Raw genomic sequence first — 27,594 nt, 5'->3', positions numbered from 1 at the left:
CTTGCTATATTTCTTAGAACTAGTAGTGGGTCTTGGTTTATTCCTGAAATATTTTCTTTCTGTAATATTGTTGTTGCAAGGAGTAAATTTAGGATCATCAGTGAAGTTGCAGTAGAACAATTGAGACTGTGCCTGCAGTAGAGCTGAAATGTTACTATTATTAATTTTTTGTTTTAATAGTATTTGCATTGGATAAGTTTTTGGGTAAAGAAAAGAATGTTTGATAAACAGATAGAAGTCCAACATCTGAAAGAATTTGTTATTACACTCTTGGCTGCTGTGAAATCTGTTTTAATCAGTAATGATCAATTTATCCCTTTAGGGATAACTATTACTATTAGGAGAATAGACTATTATTTATTTATTTATTCAGTTGATTGCAAGTTACAATTGCCCCTTGTATGGCATGCAAGCCAGAGGGGTATTATTAGGAGAATAGACTATTCATCAATTTTTACAAAGGAATATAACTTAGTTACATTCTACAGAGGGTATACTCGTGGGTAGCACAGTTGGTAAAATCACCGTCCTCCTCACACTGGGTGGAAAAGACCTGAGTTCGAGTCCCGTCAATGATGTGAGGAATTTTATGTGCCTTTTTCACAACATGGCCGAGTTAGCCGATCTCAGATGAGGGTAGCATGGTTTTTCTCCTGTAAACTCGGGGTTTTTTTATCCAACAAACAGAAAATTGACCACAGGACACATGCAATTTACAGACACTATATACAGAGCAATATGGCCTTAGTTGCTGATGCTCTTAAAACCCTAATACAACAACTAAAAAGGGGATCAAAAAAGATTTGTTTTCACCAGAAGTAGTTATGATAGAGAGATGAATCTTTTTTGTTTAATGCCTTTAAATCTCCATAGCAACCACACAAATTTTGGTTTCAATCTGACAATGAATTTTTTTTTTCTTTGCAGCATTGAATGAAGTGCCACAATGGATAAAGTGGAATACAAATCATGATTTCTGAAAGGGAAAACATCCAGAACAATCCACAAAGAAATGGTCTTATGGAGAAAACTGCTCAGGTTACAGTGTTGTTGCACATTGTACAAACAGTTCAAATGTGGAAGAAACTCAGGACTTCATGATGAAGAAATCACAGGACTCCCAGCAACTGCTGTAACAGAAGAGAGTTTCAAAAATTAAGCCATTAATCCTGGAAGATCGCCTTATTATCATCAAAAAACTAGCTGCAGAGCTCTAAACTAATGTAAGATCTGTGGAAAACATCATCCATTAGCAGTTGCATATGAGTAAAGTGTCTGCTAGATGGGTTCCCAGACTTTTGACCACTTTCTAGAAGGAGTGGACACAATGAGCACACGAAATGTTGTCGATGTGTCAAAAAAAGCGAGCGTAACTTTTTTCACAGCTAGTCACCACAGTTGAAACTTGGGTCCATCACTGTGATTCCAAAAGTAAATAAATGTCAAAACAGTGGAAGCTTGCAGAATCATCCCCCCCCCCCAAAAGGCAAAGGGCAACCAAGTGCTGGCAAGGTGATGCTGTCAGTTTTTTGGGTTCCGCATGGTGTAATACTAACAGATTACTTTCAAAAGGGAAAAGAAAAAGAATTTGGGTTTGAAACATTGCTGCATCCTGCTTATTCCCCCGACCTTGCACCCTCTGATTTCTTCTCTTTCCTGCCTTGAAGTCCTTTCTTCGTGGAAAACACTTTGCTACTGATGATGAGGTGATTTCTGCTGCTGAGTCATGGTTTGAAGGACAGTCAGAGGAATTCTACAAAACTGGCCTGCAGAAATGTATTGAGAGGTGGCAAAAATGTGTCATTTTGTCTGGTGACTATGTTGAAAAAAAAAGTGTAATACATGGTGCTTGTTTCAACCTTCTATCAACTACTTCTGGATGAATATAAATCTTTTTTGAACCCCCCCCCCCCCCTTGTACTTTGCTTCTACAGATCTTTTCAACAACATATCAAATCTTAACCCTATGGAAATGGAAGAACTTATCCAACACAATGTTTTAAAATGAAATTTCATGATCTTTATTTGCTTTTCAGCAATCTGTGGAAGAAGAATATCATACAATATCTGAAACAGTTCTGGGAAGTTTGCTAAACCTTTCTGTAACACCAATGTGCAACTTTCCTACCAGTGTGATGTGTTTTCAGCAGTAAAAAGACATCACATTGGTAGGAAATGAAAACACTTGGGCCATAAAAGTTATGCAAAATTGGAAGGTAGAGAAGGCGATTTCTATGTCTGCTTGTCTGATGTGAGGCCTAGGATTCAGTGCTGGATTTAAATGGTCTGGGGCATTGCTGTACAGGTGCTCAAGAGTCCTGCAGCAGTTGTGCCCACTTCACCCTAGTAAATCTGACCTTGCCAGGACCAAATGATTGTATCATACAGGCTTCCCATTAATGTTTCTTAATAAGGTAGCCTGCATTTTGTGCTGGTCCGATTTGCACCGATTCGCAATAGCGCCAATCACTAACCACATGGTCATTTTTTTTATTTATTTTTGCAATTTTTTTTATAAATTGAATTTAAAATTGTCAGACAAAATTTATTGGCATCATACTGTACTATGTATCATGCACTGTTCACATGATTAAGGACAATCTGAGCCAATCAGCGCAATTAGAACATCCATATCATAGCCAGTCGGAGACGAGAAAGCTTCCTGCCCTACGTGTGGATGCGGGTGGTAAAGGCCCATGCAGTGAAGCATTCAATTGCTGTTGTTTACACATGTTGGAAATTTATTAAGCTAACATTGTTTATTAATGTGCTATTTATAAATTAAATAATAATTGATAATAGTGATAGCCATGTGCAGTTTTTGCCAATCGTGTTATAAAGTTTTTAATTTAATAGCCATGTCTGGTAAAAGAAGTTTAATGAATCCTAGTGCAAATGAAAGTGTGAAAAAGGCACATCGATCTATCACATTGGAAAATAAGATGGAGGTTATTCCGAGAATGGAAGCTGGTGAAAGCTGCCCTAATGTGTGTGTAGGGCTATGAATATGCCTCCATCGACTATTACTACAATTATGAAGAATGCTGATAAAATGAAGCAATCAATGCAAAGTGGTAGGTAAAAATTTTAGTGCCTGGAGCCTAAGCCTATGATTTCCCATTGACTCCATGATATAAAGGGTTCCATTTGTGCTTACCCCCTCCCCCAAGAACCTAACCCGGGTGTAAATCGAGGGCTACCTGTATTAGTATTATATTCTTATAATATTAAGTTTATTATTTTAGTGGTTATTATTTCTTAAAATAATGTCAAAAAGTATAGTGTCAAAAAGTTACCTCCCCCTGCCAGGGATAAGGGTTGGAAGAAGGCTGGGCTAGGTGTCCAGCCTGGGTTGCTGTATGACTTAGGCAGCGATCAGCTGCTGTCCTGGTCTTCGTTACAATATCTTGGTTGTCTTTTTCTTGTAGTGCTGGTTAGTTTGTCACATCCATGTGTTTGGGCAGGTATGATTGTCCTTTCCTTGGGATTTATTTCCTTTTGTCTTATCTCTGGTTTAAGTCAGGTGTGCAGTGCCGTTTGTCGCTAATTCTTGTGATCAGTTGTGGTGGTTGAGTCAACTGTTGGGTTGGGAGGAAGCTGTTTTTTGTTGCTGTTTTGTCATTTGCACTTTCTCCATTGTTGGTATTTCCTTTTGTTATCATTTATCTCGCTCCTTTCCTAGTTGGGGTTTGGTGGTTGTGGTAAAATTTGTCGCTTGGCATGTACGGCCTGGGCAAAGTCTGAAAAGGCTCCGAAAGTCTCCAGAAGGTGGTGTTCGTTAGAACACCACCTTCTGGAGACTTTCGGATGAATTTCGGGATGAATTGAATCTTGTTGATTAATACTAATCTGAGGTCCTCGTAGTGTTGGCATTCATGCACCATGTGGTCCCAGGTGACCCGCAGGCACACAGGGGGTTGTCCACTAGTTCGGAAGGTGGCCAGTTTACTTCTGATGGTGCCATGTCCTGTCATCAGATATGTAACATGAAGACCTGGGGAAAACCAGGTCGGTAGCATTGGGTAGACTGTATTTATCTCAGGGATGAATTTTTTTGTTATTTGTCCCTTTGTTGTTTGGGACCAGTGTTGTTGCCATATCCAATGGAGGTAAGCTAGAAGCCGCTTCTTTTCATTTGCTCTGTTGCTTGCAGGATCTGTGGTGAACTCTTTGTATGTGGTGCTTTTGCCCCGACCAAGCTGGAAATTCATCCCAGCTTGAACCACCTCCAGGTCAAGGGGCAGGCTTCCTGTCATCACTTGTAGCGCGGGGGTGGAGACTGTGGCAAGCTCTTGTCATGGTGAGTAGCACCGGTCTTTGAATGGCGAGAAGCTTTCTAGAATTTACCACAGTCGTGGCTTTGTTGTACCAGACTCCAGAGGCATAAGTCACTGCAGGGATGAATGGAAAAGGTGGGTATCTATAAATGTGTTATTGTGAGGGACTTTTATTTTTTAGTTCTAGACTCTTGAGAGAGTGTGTAGGTCACTTGCACAGTAGCACTATAGCATTTGTAATATGGTGGATATAAGAAATCATTTTAACAACTACTCTTCTATCAATATATTAGCAATGCCACACAGGGAAACAAGTATTCCAAACCTCATTTTTATCAAGGGTTCAACTGATATTGAGAACTTTTGTATTAAGGAACCATTTAGGAAGGATTTTAATTTTTGCAAGAGAAATTACAATGGCTTTAGGTATTGTTTGAATCCTGTTCAGTAGGAACAGTTGGTGGATCTAATGAATACAAATGCTAAATGGAAACTTGAAAGGAGTCACTTTAAAAGCTACTGATATTTTTTACCTTTAAAGAATTATGATAAGCATAGATTATTGTATAATAACATTACTCAGAGGAGTTAAATATGCCAATGTAGAGTTTGAAAATACTTTAGCAAAGGGGGACAAAGTGCAGTAGTAAAGAATTTTTCACATATGTGAACACTAGAAGGAAGGGACTGCACCATATTTAGCCTACTATAAGATAGCTTTGGTAACAGCTGATGATCCTAAACAGACAATTAGAAGCCTGGGAAATTATCATGTTTGAATGTGAAAATACATGACAAGAATACTGGATTTATCTAGTGATATTAAAAGAAGCAGCAGGACAGCTTACGAGACCCTCCCTTTCTATTTTAATGGGTGTTCCAACAATTAATCACCCTCTGGCTAAAGGCAAATTTCTGCACATCTATTCTACATCTGTCTTTTCTTAATTTGAATTTATGCCCCTTTAGGTTCGTAATCTGAACAAGTGGAAGGATCCCATCAGAATTCAGTGTGCTCAACCCATTCAAGGCCTTATATCAGTCAGATGACCGTGCAGGTGCCTAGTCTCCAGCCACTGCAATTTGCAGAACTTAAGCCTCTCTTGGTAAGAGGATCCCTTCATTCCCCCTCACCAATCTTGTTGCCCTTCTCTCTACACGCTCAAGCAAATTGACATCCTAAAATGAGGCCTGCAGACCTGTACGCAGTACTCAAGGTGTGGCCTGACTATTGCCTTATACAGAGGGACAAACACCTCCTTTTCCCTGCTAGCAAAATTCTTATATATCATTGACAAAACCCTGTGACCTGCCCTGACAGCCTCTCTGTATTACTCAGAAAACTTCATATCTGACTGCACAATTATTCCCAGGTCTTTTTCATTTTCTACCACCTTAAGTGTAGTACCACACAGTTGGTATGTTTCTCTGGGGTTACTTCTACCGATATGCAGTACTTTGCATTTGTCAAGGTTAAACTTCAGTTGCCACTTCTTAGCCCATCTGCCCAAATTTTCTAGATCCTGTCTAGTTCCTGTACACTGCCATTACTGTCATTAACAACCATTAATTAACATTGGAGATATATCTCTCTAGTTTACAGACATGGTTCCTAGGGTTAAATTGGTAATTAGCATTAGTAGAAGCATAATTTTATGATTCAAGAAAGCAAGCTTATATAACATCAGCCAAAAAAAAAAAAAAAAACTTTCCTGTTTTGCCCATCTAGTCACTCCAAATTGTCTAGTTCAGCCTTGAATTTATTTAAGATGTAGAAAAAACTGTAGTATCAGAACTCAAAAATAGTAAGTTCTCCATCCAACTTGATGAATCTACATTCAATAGTTCTTCTATTTTTATGGCTTATATAAGATATTATAGTAAACCAAACACCAAATTATTGACAAATTTTTATTTGCAAAACATGACAGATGGAAGTTTTTTCCAGCAATGAACCACTTGCTGGCTAAAGGCAAATTTTAGCACATCTATTCTGCAACTGTCTTTCCTCAGTTTGAATTCATGCCCCCACAAGTGTTTAATCTGAGCAAAAAGAAGAATCCCATCAGCACTGAGCTTTCTCAAGCCTGATGGGATCCTTCCTCTTGCTCAGATTACACACTTTTTTTATAGTACATTTGTTGTATGTAGTCATTGTGACCAGTAGAAATGCATAACCTTCTACTACTGACATTATGCAGCCAGCAGTTTTCATAATCTGGGCAGCTAATCCCACATAGCACATCAGCAAAGTCATGTTGTTTCAAATGCAGTGGCATTGTAATTGCACCATAGAGATAAAAGTAATCTCTATATTCCTTGATGTGAAATTGGATGCAAGATAAATATGGTACTTAAACCACCTGCATAAACTTATTACTATTAAAAAAATAAATGAATGTGGGACATAAATCACATATGTAACCATAACACACCCTGCAAAAAGTTTTATCAGTCTCCAGTATTACCCCCTTCGCCACATCTGTTTAAATTTAAATAATGAATCTATAAATACCCCATTTCATAATAGATCATTTATTAAAGCAAGGCTTACAAATTAAATTGCTTCTTTTCACAGGCAAGAAAGCCACCTGTTAAACAACCGCTTCCTTCTGAAAATCCTAAACCATTAAGTTCATGCAGTGTTCCTAGACTGTCTGATGTAGAGTATCCAGATACCCAAAAGGAGAAGAAATTAAAGAAGGCCTTGGAAGGGAGAAAAAAGGTACTTTTGCAGCCTAAAAAGAAAGTTAACATGCAAGTTGTTAAGCCAAAGATGCAAACCAGGGTAGGATATTTTGGAACTATTGCTTCAAATCTAAATATAGTAATAAATTTTAATTTAAAATTATTTTACTAGAAGGCTTACCATTTTGTTCTTGAACTTTTATTTTACACATCATTATTATTATATACTTAATCACAAATACATGTGTTACATATTATTACATGAGGCAGGTTCACACCTGTGTAGATAGTCTTGCCCATGTGAACTCACCTGTGTATGGATAATCAAAATCAACTCTTCAAAAATACTTTAAAAATACAATCCTTTAAATAATGTAGCACATAAGTTCATACAAGAACTCCTGTTTGCAGAAGCGAATTTATACTAAGCACAAAAGGTATGTCCCAAAGAACATATTTTATTCAGATAAGGTCCCCAAACTAAACTAAAGATGTTCATTTACATATACTTATATGTGCATATGAACATTTTTTAAGAGAGAATCAGGGGCATCTCTTTTTTTAATATTCTATAAGAATAATAATAAAGTAATCAGTGTTTACAAATAATCATTTCAAAAATTTATATTTAATTCATGTCAATGAATTATACATATAAACAGTTATATCTATACTAATAGTATAATAGGAGAAAAAAGTTGTGGTTGCATCTAGTGCAGTGATCCCCAACCTGTGGGTCCTGACCCAAACATGGGTCATCATTACATTTGGTAAGAGTTGTGAAAATATATTTATGTTATTATGTTTTATATTTCTTTTGTTATATTTAATATATTGATAAATATTAACTAAAATATTACTTCAAAATTACATTACCATGTAAATTATATATATCACAAATATCAAGCTCTTGCTGCTTATCCAACATGCATGTTCAGCTTCGCATTTGGTTAGTTAAATCATGATCAGTTGTAGCTGCATCATCATTAGCATTAGTAGAAGCATATGACGCAAGAAAGCAAGCTCATACAGCATCAGCAAAAAAAAAAGAAAGAAAGAAAGAAAAACCTTTCCATTTCACCCGTCCATTCACTCCAAATGTTTGTATAGTTCTGCCTTGAATTTATTTAAGCTGTCAACTTCTACAATGAGAGATAGAAGTTGTTCCAGCAATCAACCACCTGCTGGCTAAAGGCAAATTTCCACACATCTGTTCTACAAATGTCTTTCCTCAATTTGAATTTATGTTCCCTCAGGCAATTAATCTGGGCAAGAGAAAGAATCCCATCAGCTTGTTTGTTTGTTTGTTATTTGGAGCATTAGCAACTAAGGACATATTGCTCCGGGGATAGGCAGTGGTCATTCCCTGACCTTTCTGCATCCTCCGTATTTGGTAGTCACAGGTTCGAACCCCTGTTTAATCAAGAAGCGTGTGCTACGCACTGCTGCTCCTGCCCACCTGGCTATGGAGGCACCATCCCATCAGCATTGAGCATGCTCAAACCATTCAAGGCCTTATATACTTCAATCAGATCACCTTTAGCATTAGCATTAGTAGAGGCATTTGATGCAAGAAAGCAAGCTTATGCAGCATCAGCCAAAAAAAAAAAAAAAAAAAAAAAAAACCACTTCCACTTCACCCCTCTGTTCGTTCAAAATACCTGTCCAGCTGAGCCTTAAACTTATTTAGGCTATCAACCTCCACCACAAGGGATGGAAGTCTGTTCCCCCAACCAACCACCCGCTGGCTAAAGGCAAATTTCCGCACGTCTATCCTACATCTGTCTTTCCTCAATTTGAATTTATGCCCTCTCAGGTGATTTTTCTGAGCTAGAGGAAGAATCCCATCAGCATTGAGCATGCTTAAACCATTCAAGGCTTTATGCACCTCTATCAGATCACGTCGCTGGTGTCTAGTCTCCAGACACTGTAATTTGCAAAACTTAAGCCTTTCTTCGTAAGAGCACCCCTTTGTTCCATTCACTAATCTTGTTGCCCTTCTCTGTACTCGTTCCAGCAGCTCTACATCCTTCTTGAAATGAGGCCTCCAGACCTGTATACAGTACTCTAGGTGTGGCCTGACCATTGCCTTATACAATGGAATAATCACCTCCTTATCCCTGCTGGAAAAATTCCTGTACAGTCGGTCCTTGTATAACACGTGTTTGCATTACATGAATTCGATCATACACGATTTATAAATAGGGGAACGATATCTTATATAACACGAACCGAATTCGCTTATACACGATTCGCCTTTGTGTTTACAAGAAATGGCAGTCGAATGCGGAATCACCCCAACTGAACGCAACACGATAGGAACGAAGAAGATTCTGAAAATGTATTTATGTGTTTTATATCAGTGAAGGGGAAACACATTTCACCATAATGACGTAAAAACCAACACAATTCCAGTTATCGATATAATAGCAAATGCAATTAGATGGAGTTTACTACCAGTTTATAACAGATTGCACTAGCAGAAACGCAACTGAAAATTGTTTTTATTGTTTTATGGTAGTAACCCCCAGAAATGTGCTTTAGTAAAATGTGAGGTGTTAATAGTGTATCTCTGCCTTTACGGTGTTGTTTATTCAGTTGCTACACGCGCGCAGCTTTGTTTCTGTGTATCAAGCGTGCCACCTCGTTTGTAATTGTGCTTTATTCCCTAAAAATTAGTAAAATACTTAAAAGGTGTGAAAAGGAAGCGTCCTGGCTAAGACACTGCAGATTCAGAGAGAAAAAAAAAGAAGCAATATCGATAAACAGAGGCGGACTGGGTCAAAAATTCTTACCCGGGAAAATTTGTAGTGGCCTCATAATACGGTTTATGGCCAAAATCACACCGGCCTCTGGCCCACCGCGGTTTCCCCCGTGAGGCTTATGGCCAGTCCGCTTCTGTCGATAGAGAAAAAATATGAAATTGTGAAACGCTTTGAGCGAAATGAAAGACCATGTGATATTGCACGTGCTACAGACCTAAATGAGGCAACGCGGAGAATTACAAAGAATGCGGAGAAAATAAAAACAACTTTCATAGCGGGAACAACTCAAAGTGTAATTAAAATCCATTAGATTAAAACACAAAGAATTGGAAGAGATGGAACGGCTGTCATCTGTTTGGATAGAAAATCAAACAAAAAGCAAGTTTGCTTACGATAGAAGCAAAAGCATTAGCAATATTTTATTACGACTTACGTATTATAATTTATACTTACGTATTATAAAATACGTAAGTATTTTATTACGACTATTATATTTAATATAATAATTTTTTACGAATAAAATACGTATTTTATCCGTAAAAAATATTTTTTAGTATTAAAAATACTAAAAATACTTTATTATAATATAATATTATTTTTATTACGTATTTTAATCGTTATAAAATACTTACGTATTTTATAACGATTAAAATTACCCGATTATTTATTGTGTTTGGTAATGTTTTGGTTCCAAATGTGTGTTCAATCTTGGGTGGTCGGCACCTAACCCTACTTTTCCCATAGGGCCTGTTGTTTATATTGCACGATTTTGCATTGCACGAGGGTTTCTAGGAACGCAACTATCGTGCTATACGAGGACAGACTGTATATCATTGACAATACTCCATGAGCTACTCTTGCAGCCCGTCTGCACTGCTCAGAGAACTTCATATCTGCCTGCACAACCACCTCCAAGTCCCTTTCATTCTCTACCACTGTCAGTGTAGTACCACAGAGTTGATACGTTGCTCTGGGGTTGCTGTTTCTCATGTGTAGTACTTTACATTTGTCAATGTTAAACTTCATTTGCCACCTCTCAGCCCATCTGCTCAACCTTTCCAGATCCTGTTGCAGCAGCATAGTGTCAGTAGTGTCCTTGACAACCCTGCCAACCTTTGTATCGTCTGCAAACTTGGACATTAAGCTTGATATACCATCATCAATATCATTTATAAATACAGAAAACAATAATGGACCCAACACTGAGCCCTGAGGGACTCCACTAATAACATTAGTTCACAATGAGCAGTGTCCATTGATTACCACTCTCTGTCTTCTCCTCCTCAACCACCCCTTTATCCATAGCAGCAATTTGCCTCCAGTGCCACACTGCTCCAATTTGTGTAGCAGTCTTCCATGTGCAACAGTATCAAAAGTCTTTCTAAGATCCAAGTATATAATATCAAAGTTATTCCCTGCATCCAGTTCTTTTGTGACTGCATCATAGTATCCAATCAAGTTGGTCAGGCAAGACTTCCCCTTAACAAAACCATGCTGTGTCTGAGCTATAACTGAAGTCTTGTCTAAATGATCCTGCAGTGCTTCTTTAACCAGTGCCTCCATTAATTTTCCTGGAACAGAAGTTAAGCTCACAGGTCTATAATTACTTGTGTCAGCCTTTGATCCTCCTTTGTGAATTGGGGTCACATTTGCACATTTCCAGTCTATGGGTACCTCCCCTGAGTCCAAGGAAGCTCTCATGATTATGGCTAAGGGTTTGCTTACTTCCTTTGCTGCCTCCTTTAATATAACTGGATAGATCCCATCCACCCCGGGTGCCTTTCTTGTGTTTATCTTCAACAGTTTCTCTTCCACTTTACTCCCAGTTATTTCAAGATTCTGTAGCTTACTGCTAGAGTTGAATACACCTCTGGCATTCCCCTTACTGAATAACTCCTCATGTGTGAATATCGATGCAAAATATTCATTTAGTTTGTTAGCTACCTGAGCAGGATCATCAACAGTTGACCCATCGATATCAAGTAGACCAATCCGATTCATCCCCTTCCTTCTAGAGTTTACATAAGTAAAGAACTCTTTGCTGTTTTTCTTTGCATCCCTTGCCAAGGATTTCTCATAATCTGCCTTCGCCTGCCTAACCTCCTTTGTAACTTGGTTGCATATCAACTTGTATCTATCTGAGCCGACCGGGCTAGCCGCGTGGGTAAAGTGCCCGCCTGGCAACCCAAAGGTCACGGGTTCGATTCCCGCCTCGGGCTTGGATCAAAGTACTGCAAAAACCTTGGGAGGTGCATTATGGCCACAGAAGCCTATGTGCCAACAACTACCAAAAAAAAAAAAACTTGTATCTATCATAGGCTTCTGTGTCATGTGTTAATTTGTAAGTATCCCATGCATTTTTCTTCTCTGCCATATGTCTGATTAGTTCATCTGGCATCCACTTAGGCCTAAACCTTGAACAATATTTCTTAGTTGGTATGTAAAGCCTAGTAGTTTCCAAGATAAGTTCTTTGAATGCTTCCCATTTTGAATTTGCTGTTGGTAACATCATCAGTTGGTCCCACTGTATAGAATTTAAATACTGTCTCAGTCCATCGTAGTCGCCTTTACGGAAGCAATAACCCTTCCCTTTACCCCTAATGGTAGTTACCTCTTTGAGTAAATCCCACTTCAGCACACTGTGATCACTACCACCTAGTGGTTCATTTATCTGCAGATTCTTAATGCATGAAGAATCACTGCTGATAATCAAATCAAGAGTATTACTTCCTCTAGTTGCCTCCCGAACATGCTGATGTAGAAAACAATCATCCAATAAATCCACAAAAGCCCTGCTAGTGTGTGAGTAACCATCCCCCAAATTCCAGTCAATATCTGGGAAATTAAAATCTCATATTATAAGACTCTCTGATTTACTGGCCCACTCTATTTCCCTGTACAGTTCCTTATTATACTCATCAGAGTTATGAGGCCTATAGCACACTCCTACTCTCAATTTTGATCTCCCAATGCTTATGTCACACCAAACTGACTCAACACTGCACTGTCCAGCGATGTCGACTGGCTTCACTTCCTTGGTTTTTATGTGTTTCTTAACTAATAGCATAACCCCTCCCCCCTTCCTATCCTGTCTATCCTTTCTGTACACGTTGTACTCCCCAAATTCCAGTTCTGCATTCCTTATATCTGTGTGACACCACGTCTCTGATATCCCAACAATATCTGCCTTTGATGTTTTGAGCAATACCTCAAATTCATCAAATTTATTTACTAAACTCCTAGCATTGGTGTACACGCAAGTATACCTGCACCTGTTTCTATTCTTAGCTACCCTAACACAACCCATGTGTTTACTTGTACCGCAATGGCTCCCAGCAGTCTCTGAAATACCATGCATCTTGTTTTTCAGGCTTCTGCTCATTCTAATAGAAGCAGTGCAAGAATCTCTTTCACCTCTGCCAGTGGCTACTGTCAATCTATTGGTCTTTGTCTCCCCCCAAGCTAGCAGTTTTCCGACCCACCCCCACCTAACACTGCCTCGATAGCATCAGCAAATATTCTTGCACCCTTTCTATTTAAGTGTATCCCATCCCTGTAGAAGCAATCTCTCCTGTTAACAAGTACAGTCCAGGCTGAAAAAAATTCTACCCCTTGAGCCTTGCACAATCTTTCCAGGGCCGAATTGATCGACAAGGCTCTCATCATATACTCTCTCCTATCGTGTCTGGGCAGAATTGCAGACACTTTCAAATTCAACCCTAATTCTCGGCTTTTGTTCAACAGTGACCTGTACTTGTTAAGTAATTCTGCCGGTCTCCTACTCTTAATATTATTAGTGCCAACGTGTACAACTATATCACCTTTTTTGCCCTTAAAAGATGATATTCGCTCTACAACGTCAAATTACAATGTCTAGAGACTAGGCACCTGTAAGGTGCCTAGTCTCTAGACATTGTAATTTGAAAAACTTAAGTCTTTCTTCGTAAGAGCAACCCTTTGTTCCATTCACTAATCTTGTTGCCCTTCCTGTATTCATTCCAGCAGCTCTACATCCTTCCTAAAATGAGGCCTCCAGACCTGTATATAGTACTCAAGGTGTGGCCTGACCATTTCCTTATACAAGGGGATAATCATCTCTTTTTCCCTGCTAGAAAAATTCCTGTATATCATTGACAAGACACCATGAGTTACTCTTGCCGACTGTCTTCACTGCTCACAAAACTTCATATCTGTCTGCACAATTACCCCCAGGTCCTTTTCATTCTCTACCACTGTCAGTGTAGTACCACAGAGTTGATATGTTGCTATGGGGTTACTGCTACCCATATGCAGTACTTTACATTTGTCAATGTTAAACTTCAGTTGCCATCTCTCAGCCCATCTGTTCAACCTTTCCAGATCCTGTTGCAGTAGCATACTGTCAGTAGTGTCATTAACAACCCTGCCAACCTTCGTATCATCCACAAACTTAGACATCAAGCCTGATATACCATCATCAATATCATTAATAAATACAGAAAACAACAATGGACCCAACACTGAACCCTAAGGGACACCACTAATAACATTAGTCCATAAAGAGCAGTGTCTATTGATTACCACTCTCTGTCTTGTCCCACTCAACCATCCATGGCAGCAATTTGCCTCCAATGCCACACTGCTTCAATTTGTGCAGCAGTCTTCCATGTGCAACAGTATTAAAAGCCTTCCTAAGATCCAAGTATATATGATATCAAAATTATTCTTTGCATCCAGTTCCTTTGTGACCACGTCATAGTATCCAATCAAATTGGTCAGACAAGATTTCCTTTTAACGAACCCATGCTGTGTCTGAACTATAACTGAAGTCTTGTCTAGATGATCGTGCAGGGCTTCTTTAGCCAGTGCCTCCATTAATTTCCCCGGAACAGAAGTTAAACTAACAGGTCTGTAATAATTACTTTTGTCACCCTTTGATCCTTCATTATGAATTGGGGTCACATTTGCACACCTCCAGTCCATGGGTGCCTCCCCTAAGTCCAAGGAAGCTCTCATAATTATATTACAAAACCATTCAGCTCACTGCCAGAGTTTAATACAGCTCTGGAATTCCCTTCTCTGAATAACTTCTCATGCTTAAATGTAGATGCAAGAACTCATGCAATTTGTTAGCTACCTGAGCAGGATCATTAACAGTTGAACCATCGATATCAAGTGGATCCATCTGATTCATCCCCTTCCTTCTTGAGTTTACTTAAGTAAAGAACTCTTTGCTGTTTTTCTTTGCATCCTTTGCCAAAGATTTCTTGTAATCTGCCTTTGCCTGCCTAACATCCTTTTGACTTGATTACAGACCAGTTTATATCTTCCTTAGGCTTTTGTGTTACCTGTTAATTTATATGTATCCCATGCATTTTTCTTCTCTGCCACATGTCTCATTAATTCACCTGACATCCATTTAGACCAGTGGTGGATATCGATCCCCAGGGGTCGATATAACATTGTTAGGCGTTAATTCGGGCTCAGGGGTCGATAGAAAAATATAAGACATCATTGTACGGGTAATATTTAACAAACAAAACAAGGCCTACGTGTCTTCTTTGTGAAAAAAACTTTTAGTAACGATGCAATTAAACCAGCAAAAATGAAAGATCATCATCAAAGACTCCATCCCGATAAGAAAGATAAAGATCTTGACTTTTATAAAGAAATGAAAGAGAAATACACACATCGACCAATTATAAAATCACTTATGAATGCACCTGCCGAAGCTGACAATAAACAAGGATTAACAGCCTCCTACAATATTTATTTTAATATAGCAAAAAAAAAAAAGGAAAACCATATACAATTGCAAAGGACATTGTTATACCCGCAATCAAAGAGGTAATTGAAACCATAATTTAAAAAGATTCTGGCCCTGTTTTAAAATGCTTACCATTGAGTGTGAATACCATGAAAAGGCGTATTGGTGAATTGGCTGAAGATGTAGAAAAAACTGTAGTATCAGAACTCAAAAATAGTAAGTTCTCCATCCAACTTGATGAATCTACATTCAATAGTTCTTCTATTCTTATGGCTTATGTAAGATATTATAGTAAAACCAAACATCAAATTATTGACGAATTTTTATTTGCAAAATATCTTGAAAGTGATGGAATGGGGTTGACAATTTTTCAGCGATTGGAGGAATATTTAAATAAGTATGATATTCCATTTACTAATATAACAGCAGTAGTCACAGATGGCGCACCTGCAATGGTGGGCTGTTATTGAGGTTTCGCTGCCTTTCTGAAAGAAAAAGGTCAAAGTGTACGTACTATTCACTGTGTGTTGCACCGAAACTATTTGGTGGCAAAAACACTCAGTGATGCACTGCATGATACTCTAAGAGTGTGTATTAAATCTATTAATCAAATTAGAGCTCATCCTCTTAAATCGCAATTGTTTGCCAAACTTTGTGAAAAAAAATGATGAAGTATCAAACCAATTATTCTTGCATACCGAAGTAAGATGGTTGTCTAGAGGTGCAAGTCTACAAAGATTTGTTGAGTTGTTCGACTCAACCCTAGAGTTTCTTACAGATGTTAATTTGTTTTTGAGTGATGAACTGAAGAGAAATAAGAATCATATTTTCTACTTGGCGGACTTATTTTCAAAATTTAATGATGTACAGACCCATCTACAAGGTAAAGATGTCACGATTATTCAAGCTCTGATGATTCTTTTAGGCTTCCAAGCTAAATTAGCCTTTTTTAAATCATCATTGTTTTGAAAAGATTTTCAGTACTTTTCGAATCTACGGCAATTGGAAGTAAAAGATGACGACAGAGATATACACAAAACATCTTCAAATTTTGAGCGATGATTTTAAATTGCGCTTTGCAGATTTTGAAAACATGCACATTCCAGGTTGGATTATCATGCCATTTTCTGCAGATATTGAAAATATCGAATGTAACATACAAGATGAACTTATTGATGAAATGTTCAAGTTGATTTTGAAGCTAAGACACTTTTTAAAAATAGGACTTTAAGTTACTTTTGAACGAATATAAATGTTGTAGAAAAATATCCAAAACTTTCTGAAGTGGTACTCCCCTTTTTGCTTGCATTTCCAAACTTGTAAGGCGCCTCCGTAGCCAGGTGGGAAGGAGCAGCAGTGCGTAGCACACGCTTCTTGATTAGACCGGGGTTTGAGCCCGTCACCACCAAATACGGAGGATGCGGAAAGGTCAGGGAATGACCACCGCATATCTCGGAGCAATATGGCCTTAGTTGCTAATGCTCCTAAAAACTAAAATAACAACAACAACCAAGCTTGTACATGGTTGAAGCTGGTTTCAGCCATGTTAATTCCATTTTAACAAAACAAAGAAATAAGCTAGATATAGAATTCTGTGGCGATTTAAGGCTGAAACTTACTAATTTTGAACCCAACGTTGCTAATCTTGTCAAGAGTCACGAAGCACACCCTTCACATTGACATTAGTAAATTTTATACTAAGTTAATAAAAGTCTTATTTTCATATATATAAGGAAGATTGTATTATTGTTATTTTGTTATCTAAATTAAATTTTATATTTTATATATTACTTATCCCTTCTATTAAATATGTAATGTTAAGAAGGACGTCAAAAACAAAAACGTATCCCTTTGATGTTAAGCCAATATAATAATATATACTATATTATACATACAATAAACACTATAACTATAAAATAAACAATCGAAAAACTCACATAAGCATTTTTTTTGCTAGTCCTATTATAATTACGTAATAGTAAAATAGAGGGGGGTCGATAAAAAGTCAAGAAACTCTTGAAGGGGTCAATGGTCAAAGAAGTTTGGCGACCCCTGATTTAGACCTAAATCTTGAACAGTATTTTTAGTTGGTATGAAAAGCCTAGTAGCTTCCAAGATTAATTCTTTGAATGCTTCCCATTTAGAATTTGCTGTTGGTAATATCATCATTTGGTCCCACTGTATAGAATTTAAAAACTGTCTCAGACCACTATAGTCATCTTTATGAAAGCAAAAACCCCTTCCCTTAGCCCTTGATGGTAATTACTTCTTTGAGTAAATTCCATATCAGCACATTGTGATCACTGCCACCTAGTGGTTTCTTTATCTGCAGATTCTTAATGCACGAAGAATCACTACTGATAATTAGATCAATAGTATTACTCTCTCTAGTTGCCACTCGAACGTGTTGCTGTAGAAAACAATCATCCAATAAATCCACAAAAGTCTTGCTAGTGTATGAATGACCAACCCACAAGTTCCAGTCAATATCTGGGAAATTAAAATCCCCCATTATGAGATAATCTGATTTACTGGCCCATTCTATTTCTCTGTACAGTTGTTCATTATACTCATCAGATTCATTAGGCTTATGACACACTCATAATCTCAATTTTGCTTTCCCAGTGCTTATGTCATACCAAACTGACTTGACACTGCACTGTCCACCCATATCATCTGGCTGTACTTCCTTAGATTTTGTGTTTCGTAACTAATAGCATAACCTCTCCTCCATTCCTATCCTGTCTATTCTTCCTGTACACATTGTACTCCCCAAATTCCAGTTCTGCATTCCTTATATCTGTGTGACACCACGTCTCCGATATCCTAACAATATCTGCCTTTGATGTTTTGAGCAATACCTCAAATTCATCAAATTTATTTACCAAACTCCTAGCATTGGTGTATACGCAAGTATACATGCACCTGTTCCTATTCTTAGCTACCCTAACACAACCCATGTGTTTACTTGTACCGCAATGACTCCCAGCAGTCTCTGAAATACCCTACATCTTGTTTTCCAGGCTGCTGCTCATTCCAATAGAAACAGTGCAAGAATCACTTCTCCACCATTGGCAATTAAAAATTAATCTTTTAATTTTAGTTAATATAAACTTGTTTCCTTGTCAAGAACTTTTGAATGCTATTTGATATCTCTGCAGATGCAAAACTCATCTCAAACAGTCACAAAGACAAGGCCATAGACACATATTTGTAAATTGCTTTAATAATTTTGATGCTTTAAACTGCAGTATTAATATTAAAAAAATTAACATTAACAAGCATACATCCTTGGGAAAAAAGTGATAATCTAATCTAGATGTAACCTAGCCTCATTTGCATTATTTTGAGATGGTCAGTTTGTCTTGTGTAATGAGGAACTCCTTATTTGTGTAACTTGTCTGCCTTTATATGCTCTCTCTCTCTCATTCCAGCAGACCATATCACCGTCTATAGCAGAGCTGTTCTAGCAAGTTTGATAATTCCCTTTACAATTGTCTGTAACCATTTTAAAAGTCCATTATTTGTGTTCTGTGAAAGTCATTATGTGGAAATTAATTTAAATTTCAAAAGGTAAAAAAAAACAAGGCTCTATGTATAGTTGCAAATCAAATGGTTTTTTGATAACCAAGGGGTAGCAAAGAAGATTGCCTACGCAAAGGCAGTTGCTTTGATGTCTGTTTCAGATTTGCTCTGGGATTTAATTCTCAAAACAAGTTTCTTACTGTAGATGTGATTATATTCTTCTGTTGCAGATTGTAAACTGTTAAAGATTGAGACATTTCACAACCTTTATGCATTTTTTTTGATGAAATATACAGGTAGCCCTTGATTTACGTCGGGATTAGGCTCCTGGGGGGACAGGCGCAAATGGAACCCTTTATATAATGGAGTCAATCGGAAATCACAGGGTTAGGTTCCGGGCACCAAAAATTTTACATATCACTTTGCATCAATTGTTTTATTTTATTAGCATTCTTCATAGTTGTAGTAATAGTCGATGGAGGCATATTCATAGCCCTACACACATTAGGGCAGCTTTCACCAGATTCCATCCTCCGAATATTGCACTAGGATTCATACTTTTACTTTTAATATCGTTATACTTTTACCAGACATGGAATTTCTTTATTCTATTTAAAAATATTAAATTAAAAACTTTATAACACGATTGGCAAAAACTGCACACAACTATCACTATTGTTATTTAATTTATTAATAGCACAATTATAAAAAAATGTTAGCATAATAAATTTACAACACATGTAAATAGCGTAAACAACAACCAACTGAATGCTTCACCACATTGACCTTTACCACCCGCATCCACGAGTAGCTACTTTGAGAGCGGGAACCTTTCTCGTCTCTAATACGGATGCGCTAATTGCTGATTGGCTCAGATTGCCCTAAATTACATGAACAGTGCATAGCACAGTATGATGCCGATAAATTTTGTCTGACAATTTTAAACTTTCAATTTATAAAAAAATTGCAAAAATAAAAATAAAAATGCCGTTGTGGTCAGTGATCAGCACAAATTGGACCAGCACAAAATGAGGGCTACCTGTAGATATATGCAGTATTTGCGGAATAGCATGCTTTCTAACTGGTAATAATTAATTGTTAAATTGCAGCCAGTTCTATTATTAATGTACAGTTTTATGTGAATTTAAAAGACATTTAACTATACCAAACAATTTTTAATTAACAGGATAGAATGGAAAAAACAGATTCGATTTATGTCAAGGTGCTGTTCTTTGCTAGAGCAAGAGACCTTACTGGAAAAACAGAAGTTAAAATGCCACTAATTGCAAAAGCAATAACCACAAAATTGTTAAAAGGAACATTATTAAATTCCTATCAAGAGTTACAAGGTCTGCAGAACAACATAATGCTTGCTCTTAATGCAGAATATCTTCATGATGAAAACACAAGACTACACCTGAAGAATGGTGATGAGATAGCAGTAATACCCCATATAATGGAGAGTAATGGATAGTTATGGTATGGTATGATTTGAAAAGGTCATTATTGGTAGGTTAATTATTCAAAGGAATAATTGAAAAAATACGTTTACCATATGATAAAATATAGTTTATTTGGTTGTGAAATTTATAAAATTAACAATTTTTCAGACGCTGTACAATACCAAAACAAACTAATGTGGTGACAATTTTGAATCCAACTATGTAATTCTGTCTTCGGGCTTGAAAAAGGTTACCTTACAAATTGTAGAGCACCCTTTATTGCTTAACTATGCAATAATAATTATTGTGTAGTGTTGATGTGATAGACTTCTCAAACTAATTGTATGGCCAGGTTTCACAACATTAAACAGCTCCATTGAGGTATTTTCCACTTTTTCAGGAACAGAACATTTTCCTATAAAAACTTGAGTCACGCTGCTGATGTCTTTTCAGTCCAAGTAATGAAACCGACTACATTAAATCAAAATTACCAGTTATTGCAGACTTTTCTACTTTAAGTCTTTTGCATGCATTGGTGTGCAATTGATGTAAGTTAGGGTTTGGGTTTTATTGGCGCATCAGCAACTGAGGCTATAATGCGCCAAATACCGGTAAGTTAGGGATATTCTTCTTTATGGTGTATATTTTTTTAATGAAAATCCCAAACATGAAAGGTATTAGAACCTGTAGTACTTGGTACCACGTTTGGGTTGAAGATCGAGAAGATGAAAGGAGATGCTTGTTAACATTAGACTTGAATTTCTATAGATTGTAATTTTCAGGAAATGCATTTGAAGGGATGTTGTTCCAGAAAACAGAAGCTGAAGGGATAAATGGGAAAGAAGAAAAGGTGTTTCTGTGGGTTTGAAGTTGGATAGTAAAAGGATGTTGACTGGTTGTTGCACATGTTTGGACTGGTTTGGAAGAGAGAGGGGGAATTATAGAAGCCAGTTCAGAAGAACAGCACCCATGGAAGTACTATAGAAAAATCATGCTTCAGAAACAGAACATCTATGAAACAGAGAGTGAAGAACCTTTGTAAGAGATAGGTTATTAATTAACACAAATGCTCTCTTTTTAATGGAGTCCAGAAGGCCGATAGAGCTTATGGGGGCACTGCCACAGATATGAGACAATATTCCATCCACTGTAAGGCAGATTTGAGATTTGTACAGAGTGAGTAGACATTTAGAAGAAAAGTAATGAGCAAAATAGAAAAACCAAGTTTTTTAGATGCAGAGGAAGCAATATTTGTCATGTGCTTGTACCAGGAGAGATTAGAAGTTAGCATAATCCCTAATAGGGATATGTGATCTTATTTAGAAATCTGGGTGTCATCTAAAATAAGCATAGGAGCAGAAGAATCTTTTTTTAGAAGTTTTAGAAGGAATAAAACTACAAAGTTATTTTTCCCCAAATGGAGAATTACCTGGAGATCAGCATTTAAGGAATTGGTGGTGGATACACAAAACAGGAGCACAAGTGTTAAGAACAAGTGGAAAAAAACACAATCAGGACATGGGGCTTTCTTGGCACCAAGATTGTTTTGAATTCTTCTGACATCCTTTTGACAGAAGACCACAGGAGGCATTGAGTGGAGTGTACTGGAAATGGTAGGAGGTGGTTTATCAAGGTCATCAATACAAAGTTAGAAGAAAAGTAGTATGCTAGCAGGTCGGCTGTACATTTAGCTGAGGTGGCAATAGAACCATCCAGTTTTAACAATCGTGGGAGTATGGAATAAAGTATGGAATAAAGGATTAATAATTTCAAGAATAATTTCACTGACACGATCTGAGCAGACATTGATATCAGATGATTTAAAACAGTAATCCAACTAAGGAAAAGAAGAATAAAAATCTCACAGGTCATCCCATTTTGCATTCTTGTACTGTCAAATAACATGAGGCAGAGAATGGCCATGAGAGAAAGGCTCCATTGGAGAAGAGACCATCACCAAGTTGTGATCTGAGGTGCCTAGAGGATAATTTACCTCTTGTGCACTTGGAAGGGTTCACTTGCAAGCTGCTGCCTCAAAAGTGCCTTCAGAGAAAACCAAGAAATGAAAGTCTCTTCTTTCCCAGAAAAATATTTCCTTATAGCAGCAAAATGCATTGTCTGTTCCTTACATGTAGTTTACACCTGTTTTATATGGAAAGTTACCTTTGAAAACCTAATAATAAGATTCTCTGACCTTAGCGTGTATTTTGTTCTCCAAATTCCTTTTTCCTATATGTCTAAAAAGCACAAGGTCCCTGACCCTGATAGCTTAAATAATCTGATTCTATTTATACAATGACACAGTGAGAATAATTCAATTTATGTAATTTTGTTATTTTTTTTGCAGTCTCATTATTACAGCCCTTTATTATTTCATTTGTGAGTCTAAACTTGTCAGCCAGTGTTTAATACTTTGAAAAATATCATCATGTCTAGTTTCTGGGATGATTATGGAGATGTCACAGAGAAATGGTGGATTGTGTCTGTAAAGGACACTGCAGTGCAATGCTGCATTATAACAAGATACTGCTTGATTCAGATATTTATCCCAAGCTCTAACACAATGTTCCACTTAGCTTACTATGCATCTGTTCCTTTTATTGATTAGTTCAGGCATTCCTCAAAAACAGTGTTGCTCTGAGGAGTATAAGGTGTGCTGAAGGTCTTTTTTTATTCCTAGGAGTCTGCATATTTGCTAGAGAAGTTATGATGTAAAGTGTGGCTTCAGTCACTCAAGACTGACTGTGGGCAGCCAAAATGGCATATAATTCCACTAACTAGAACAGAGGCTATTATTTGTTTTCTGATCAGATGGAGGGAAAAGTTCAGTACACCTTGAGAAAACAGCTACAGAATTTTCCGGAGCTTTCAGCAGCTACTGGCAAGGAGTAAGGAATCTTTCACAGATTGACTTCCTTTTTCTACCACTGCCTTAGCATCAACTTTACTAAACTGTCTCGCAGGCAGAATTCATATCTAAATACCTTTTCTCTTCATCTTCCACCTTTCAGTATAAACAAGGTATGTGTGTGATGATATAGATCAGATTTTATGGAGTAGTAATTAAGTGAGAACACATCAACAAAACAATCCAGATTACTTCAAAATACCTGTATTCCTCACAAAGGGAATTTAGCTTAAGGATCCTCATCAAAATGTCAGCAAAAACTAGAACCCAAAATTACTAACTCCGATATGCCAATTTTGAACACAACCAAATATAACACTTCACTTCGCTATGATAAAATGTTTTACACTGATTAGTTGTTCATGTTACTCCATAGGTAATGTTCTTCTCTCTTTCCTTATTGTAATGTTTCATTTTGTTACCACATAAACTATGCCGCTGTGCTAGCAATAATTACATATGTACTGACTATAGTCTTATTCAATCATTATCAATGCCAGCTGACAATTTTTACAGGTAACTTTGCAATGCTAAGATTGTATTTTCTCTTTATGAAATTTCAGTAAAATAATATGATGAAAACTCAGGAGAAAAGAAATTATTCATCCTTCTTTAATAAATGTAAGAATAATATTTAAGTCCTTTATCTCTGCAATGTTATTTACACTAAAATAACAATTTCAGAATTAATTTAAGTTTTTTGTGGATTGAGTTCCACAGATTGAGGTAGCCAAATGTTCATAAAATGATGGGGAAGTGATGTGGGCATCATCATATGCTATGAAGCAGCTGAGTTACTGAGCAACCATGTGTGTGGAAGAGCTCCATCCTGCAAAGACAGTTGTTTCCAGCCAGCTTATCTCCTGCTCAGCTGTTGCAGTATAACTCTAGATCACAAGCTCGAACCTCAAATAAAAATGATCCAATTACAGAATTCATGGTAAACCTACATCAAACATTAATATGGTGCACAATGGAGATACTTTGTTGACAATGTTTGGAGGTGATCCCCACAGCCAGAAATTATGGATATTCACCCTGCCACTTCCCTGGAAATGAGCCTCCTTGGTCATATGCTATCAATCTCCATCCTTGCTAGAAACCATAAAGTCATTCTAATTATGTGGATCAATTCATGTTACTTCTTACACCAAATGAGCCTTGTATTGATATCAGTGAATGAGGGATTGAAAAACTTTACAGACAGTTGACTCTGGAATGTTAAGCTGTTATGATATTGCCCTAGCACTAATGCACAAATATTGAATTTTTGATGTACCACATTAATAGCAACCTCTTCAACAGCCTCCATGACTGGGAGATGACTATTTGTAACTACAAATAGTCATCTCCAATTTCTTCAGATATTCTCATTTTGCATAGCACAAAAATGGTCCTCTTCTTTAAATGCATCCATGGAGTTGCTGTTGTTTTGGTTATTAGGTTAGGTGTATTAAGCAACTAAGGCTAGGCATCAGTATATTGTATCTATAATTGTGTGCATTGTTCTATTGGGCTGCTCGATAAAAACCTAAGTTTCTGAGGGCGGAGTGTGGGGGATATACAACTAACTTGACTTTGCCATGTTGTGAAAACTGTCCAATAAAAATTCTTCACATCATTGGTGGGATTTGAATTCAGGCCTTTTCTGCCCATTGTGGGAGAATGTTGATTATGCAGCTTTTTTGACAAAGCATGACTCTTTTGAAGTGACATTTTGAGATGTGGTGTCAGCAATGGCTACATGTTAGATTTGCATTCTGGTGTTCTCAGCACAAAATTCAGTTTTTGGAACTAATTTTTTTTTTGAAATTTTCATTTCTTCATATGTTGGAGGGTCCATTCCAAATTTAAACTTTCTACCATTAACTGTTTTCCACCTACATATAGCTGGAGGATATACTTTAATTATAACTACCCTATAGAAACTAAACTTTTATTTAATAAACACAGAAAACATTTTATGGTTATATAGAAAAGTATGTTTAAACTTCAAAATGGCACCCTTTAGATTCAATGCATGAAATCAGTGTTTTTGGTACCCTGTTGCAAACTAATGAATAACATGGTCGGTTTTGGAAAATGCCCCAATTATCACTGTTTTTTAGGTTCTCTGTGGTATCCTGGTATTCTTGGAATAGGCATGCCATTTAAATAGCCCCACAGAAAAATCCTGAACATTTTAATCTTGCAACTTATGTGGCAAGAACACCTAACTCACTTTCTCTCTCTCTCTTTTTTTTTTTTTTTTTTTTTAAAGAATTTCTTCACATTGAGGAAATAATGTGCAGGTGTCCAGCATAAAAGAGGTATTTTCCTTCCACTCTAGGATAAAAACAAAACCTTGTAACAGTGATAAACTGATTGTCTGATGGCACTGGGGATTTCCCCCATCTCCACTATCTGAGGTAACTGTGGATTCTGTTATTATTATTATTATTAGCAAGGAAGCCTGAGGATTATGCTGCACCAGCCAAAAAAAAAAAAAAAAAATTGAGTTACCCCGAGAGAGAGATTTGGTTTTGGTTTGGTTTTTTTTTTTTTTTTTTAGGAGCATTAGCAACTAAGGCCATATTGCTCCGGGGATATGCAGTGGTCATTCCCTGACCTTTCCGCATCCTCCATATTTGGTGGCTCACGGGCTCGAACCCCGGTCTAATCAAGAAGTGTGTGCTACGCACTGCTGCTCCTGTGCCCACCTGGCTACGGAGGCGCCTGTGAGAGAGAGAAGTAGAAGGGAATTACCAAAGAGAAGAATGATGATATCCGGTATTAGATTGTTATTTCAGTCGTAGTGTCTCTGTCTGTTGTGACAAATAAAAAAAAAAAAAAAACTCACCTTTCTAAATATATTTTGCAAAATTTGTTTTTAATGTGTACCCTGACTTAGTTCATCATCAATTATAAATTGTAGTGCAGCACATAGTAAAGAACCATGTATATATTACAATTTATTTTGGATATATCTTAGTGAAAAAGGCAATAATTCAAACCTGTGTCCAAAAATCTTTTAATTTTTTTTTTTTTTTTTTTTATTTAAGGCTGCTAGCCAAGGGATGTCACTATACTGTGTATGTAAACTGCATGCATTCTATGGTTGGGTTTTTCTGGATGAAAACCAGTTTTTGGTAGGGCAAGGATCATGCAACCCTTGTCTGAGACTAAATCAGCCACCTAGATCTTTACATCTGATTCTACATAATAATGTTATGAAGTATCTGTTGCAGTCTTACTTTTTTTTAGTGGCACGGTGGCAACTAAGACCTTAGTGTAACCTCTTTATTATATTACTTTTCACATATTACTCCTTACATCTTGCCTTGGTCAACTGTATCCTTCTTTTACACTCCAATTGTTTTCACTCCAGATCCCACCTAACATTTGGAGTGGAAAAGAAGGATATAGTTGACCAGAAGCAAGATGTATGAAGTAAGATCCCAGTGTGCCATGAAATATAACATACCAACTGGTATTTTGCTGTTGTGTAATATATCATGAAAAGAAAAGTTGAAATGCAGTGGAGGAAGTAGCCATGAATAAAGCAAATGTTTGCTGAAATCACTGCTGAACAAAACAAGGAGACACAGTCCAAAGTTAAAGAACTTTAATCAGCTTTGTCATTTATAGGTACTACAAAATCTATATCTAATCTTGAGGCTAATCCAAAGCAGTGAACTAGTCAGGGAATATACAAATCTGGAAGCAAAGCTTGGCAGAGAAACTTAATGAAAGTCAAAAATCGAAGAAGCATATTTTAATTTCTTTTTTAAATGGACTATATATACAAAAAGTGAAACAAAGTTTAAACTTTACAACAATATTTTGTCAATGTTAGTTTACAACAATATTTTGTCAATGTTAATAAATAAGCATCAGAAATTTGTAATTCATTGCACTATTCATTCTTATAATTGTGTTCAGATGAACTCTGTATTCTACGTTAGAATATAAAGTAAATAATTTGGCACCATTTTCTTTTACATTTATGTATAAAATATATTTGTATACAGGCTTACTAGTATATACTGTAAAATGCATTTATGATTGATATGTAGTTCATTTTGCAAAACTGAAGAATAAAACCTTAACTTGAAAAAAATGTTATACCAAATTATTTATTATAATTTGAGATACAAAATCTATTGGGTGGCAGAATGCTATTATAGTCAACTGAATTCCATTTTTCAAAGACAACAAAAGTTTTTTTTTTTTTTTTTTTTTTTTTTGTATAATGGTTGTATTA

The 27,594-nt window shown here is 36.9% G+C and overlaps 1 protein-coding gene across 1 annotated transcript in view; it reads left to right on the top strand.

Annotated features, from left to right (window-relative positions):
* Positions 1-20,475, top strand: part of LOC150084990 (uncharacterized) — a 41,551-nt gene extending 21,076 nt beyond the window's left edge. The window contains exons 5-6 of the mRNA XM_090376425.1: positions 6,856-7,065; positions 20,188-20,475. Of these exons, the coding sequence (XP_090232551.1) occupies positions 6,856-7,065; positions 20,188-20,475 (498 nt within the window). The remainder of the gene's footprint in view (positions 1-6,855; positions 7,066-20,187) is intronic.
* Positions 20,476-27,594: the final 7,119 nt, after the last annotated feature.

Source organism: Mastigoproctus giganteus, chromosome 6 (genome assembly GCF_048544385.1).
Source record: "Mastigoproctus giganteus isolate SK-2022 chromosome 6, ASM4854438v1, whole genome shotgun sequence".
NCBI lineage: Eukaryota > Metazoa > Arthropoda > Arachnida > Uropygi > Thelyphonidae > Mastigoproctus > Mastigoproctus giganteus.
The sequence above is the reverse complement of the archived record's forward strand: the minus strand, read 5'-3'. Positions and strand labels throughout refer to the sequence as shown.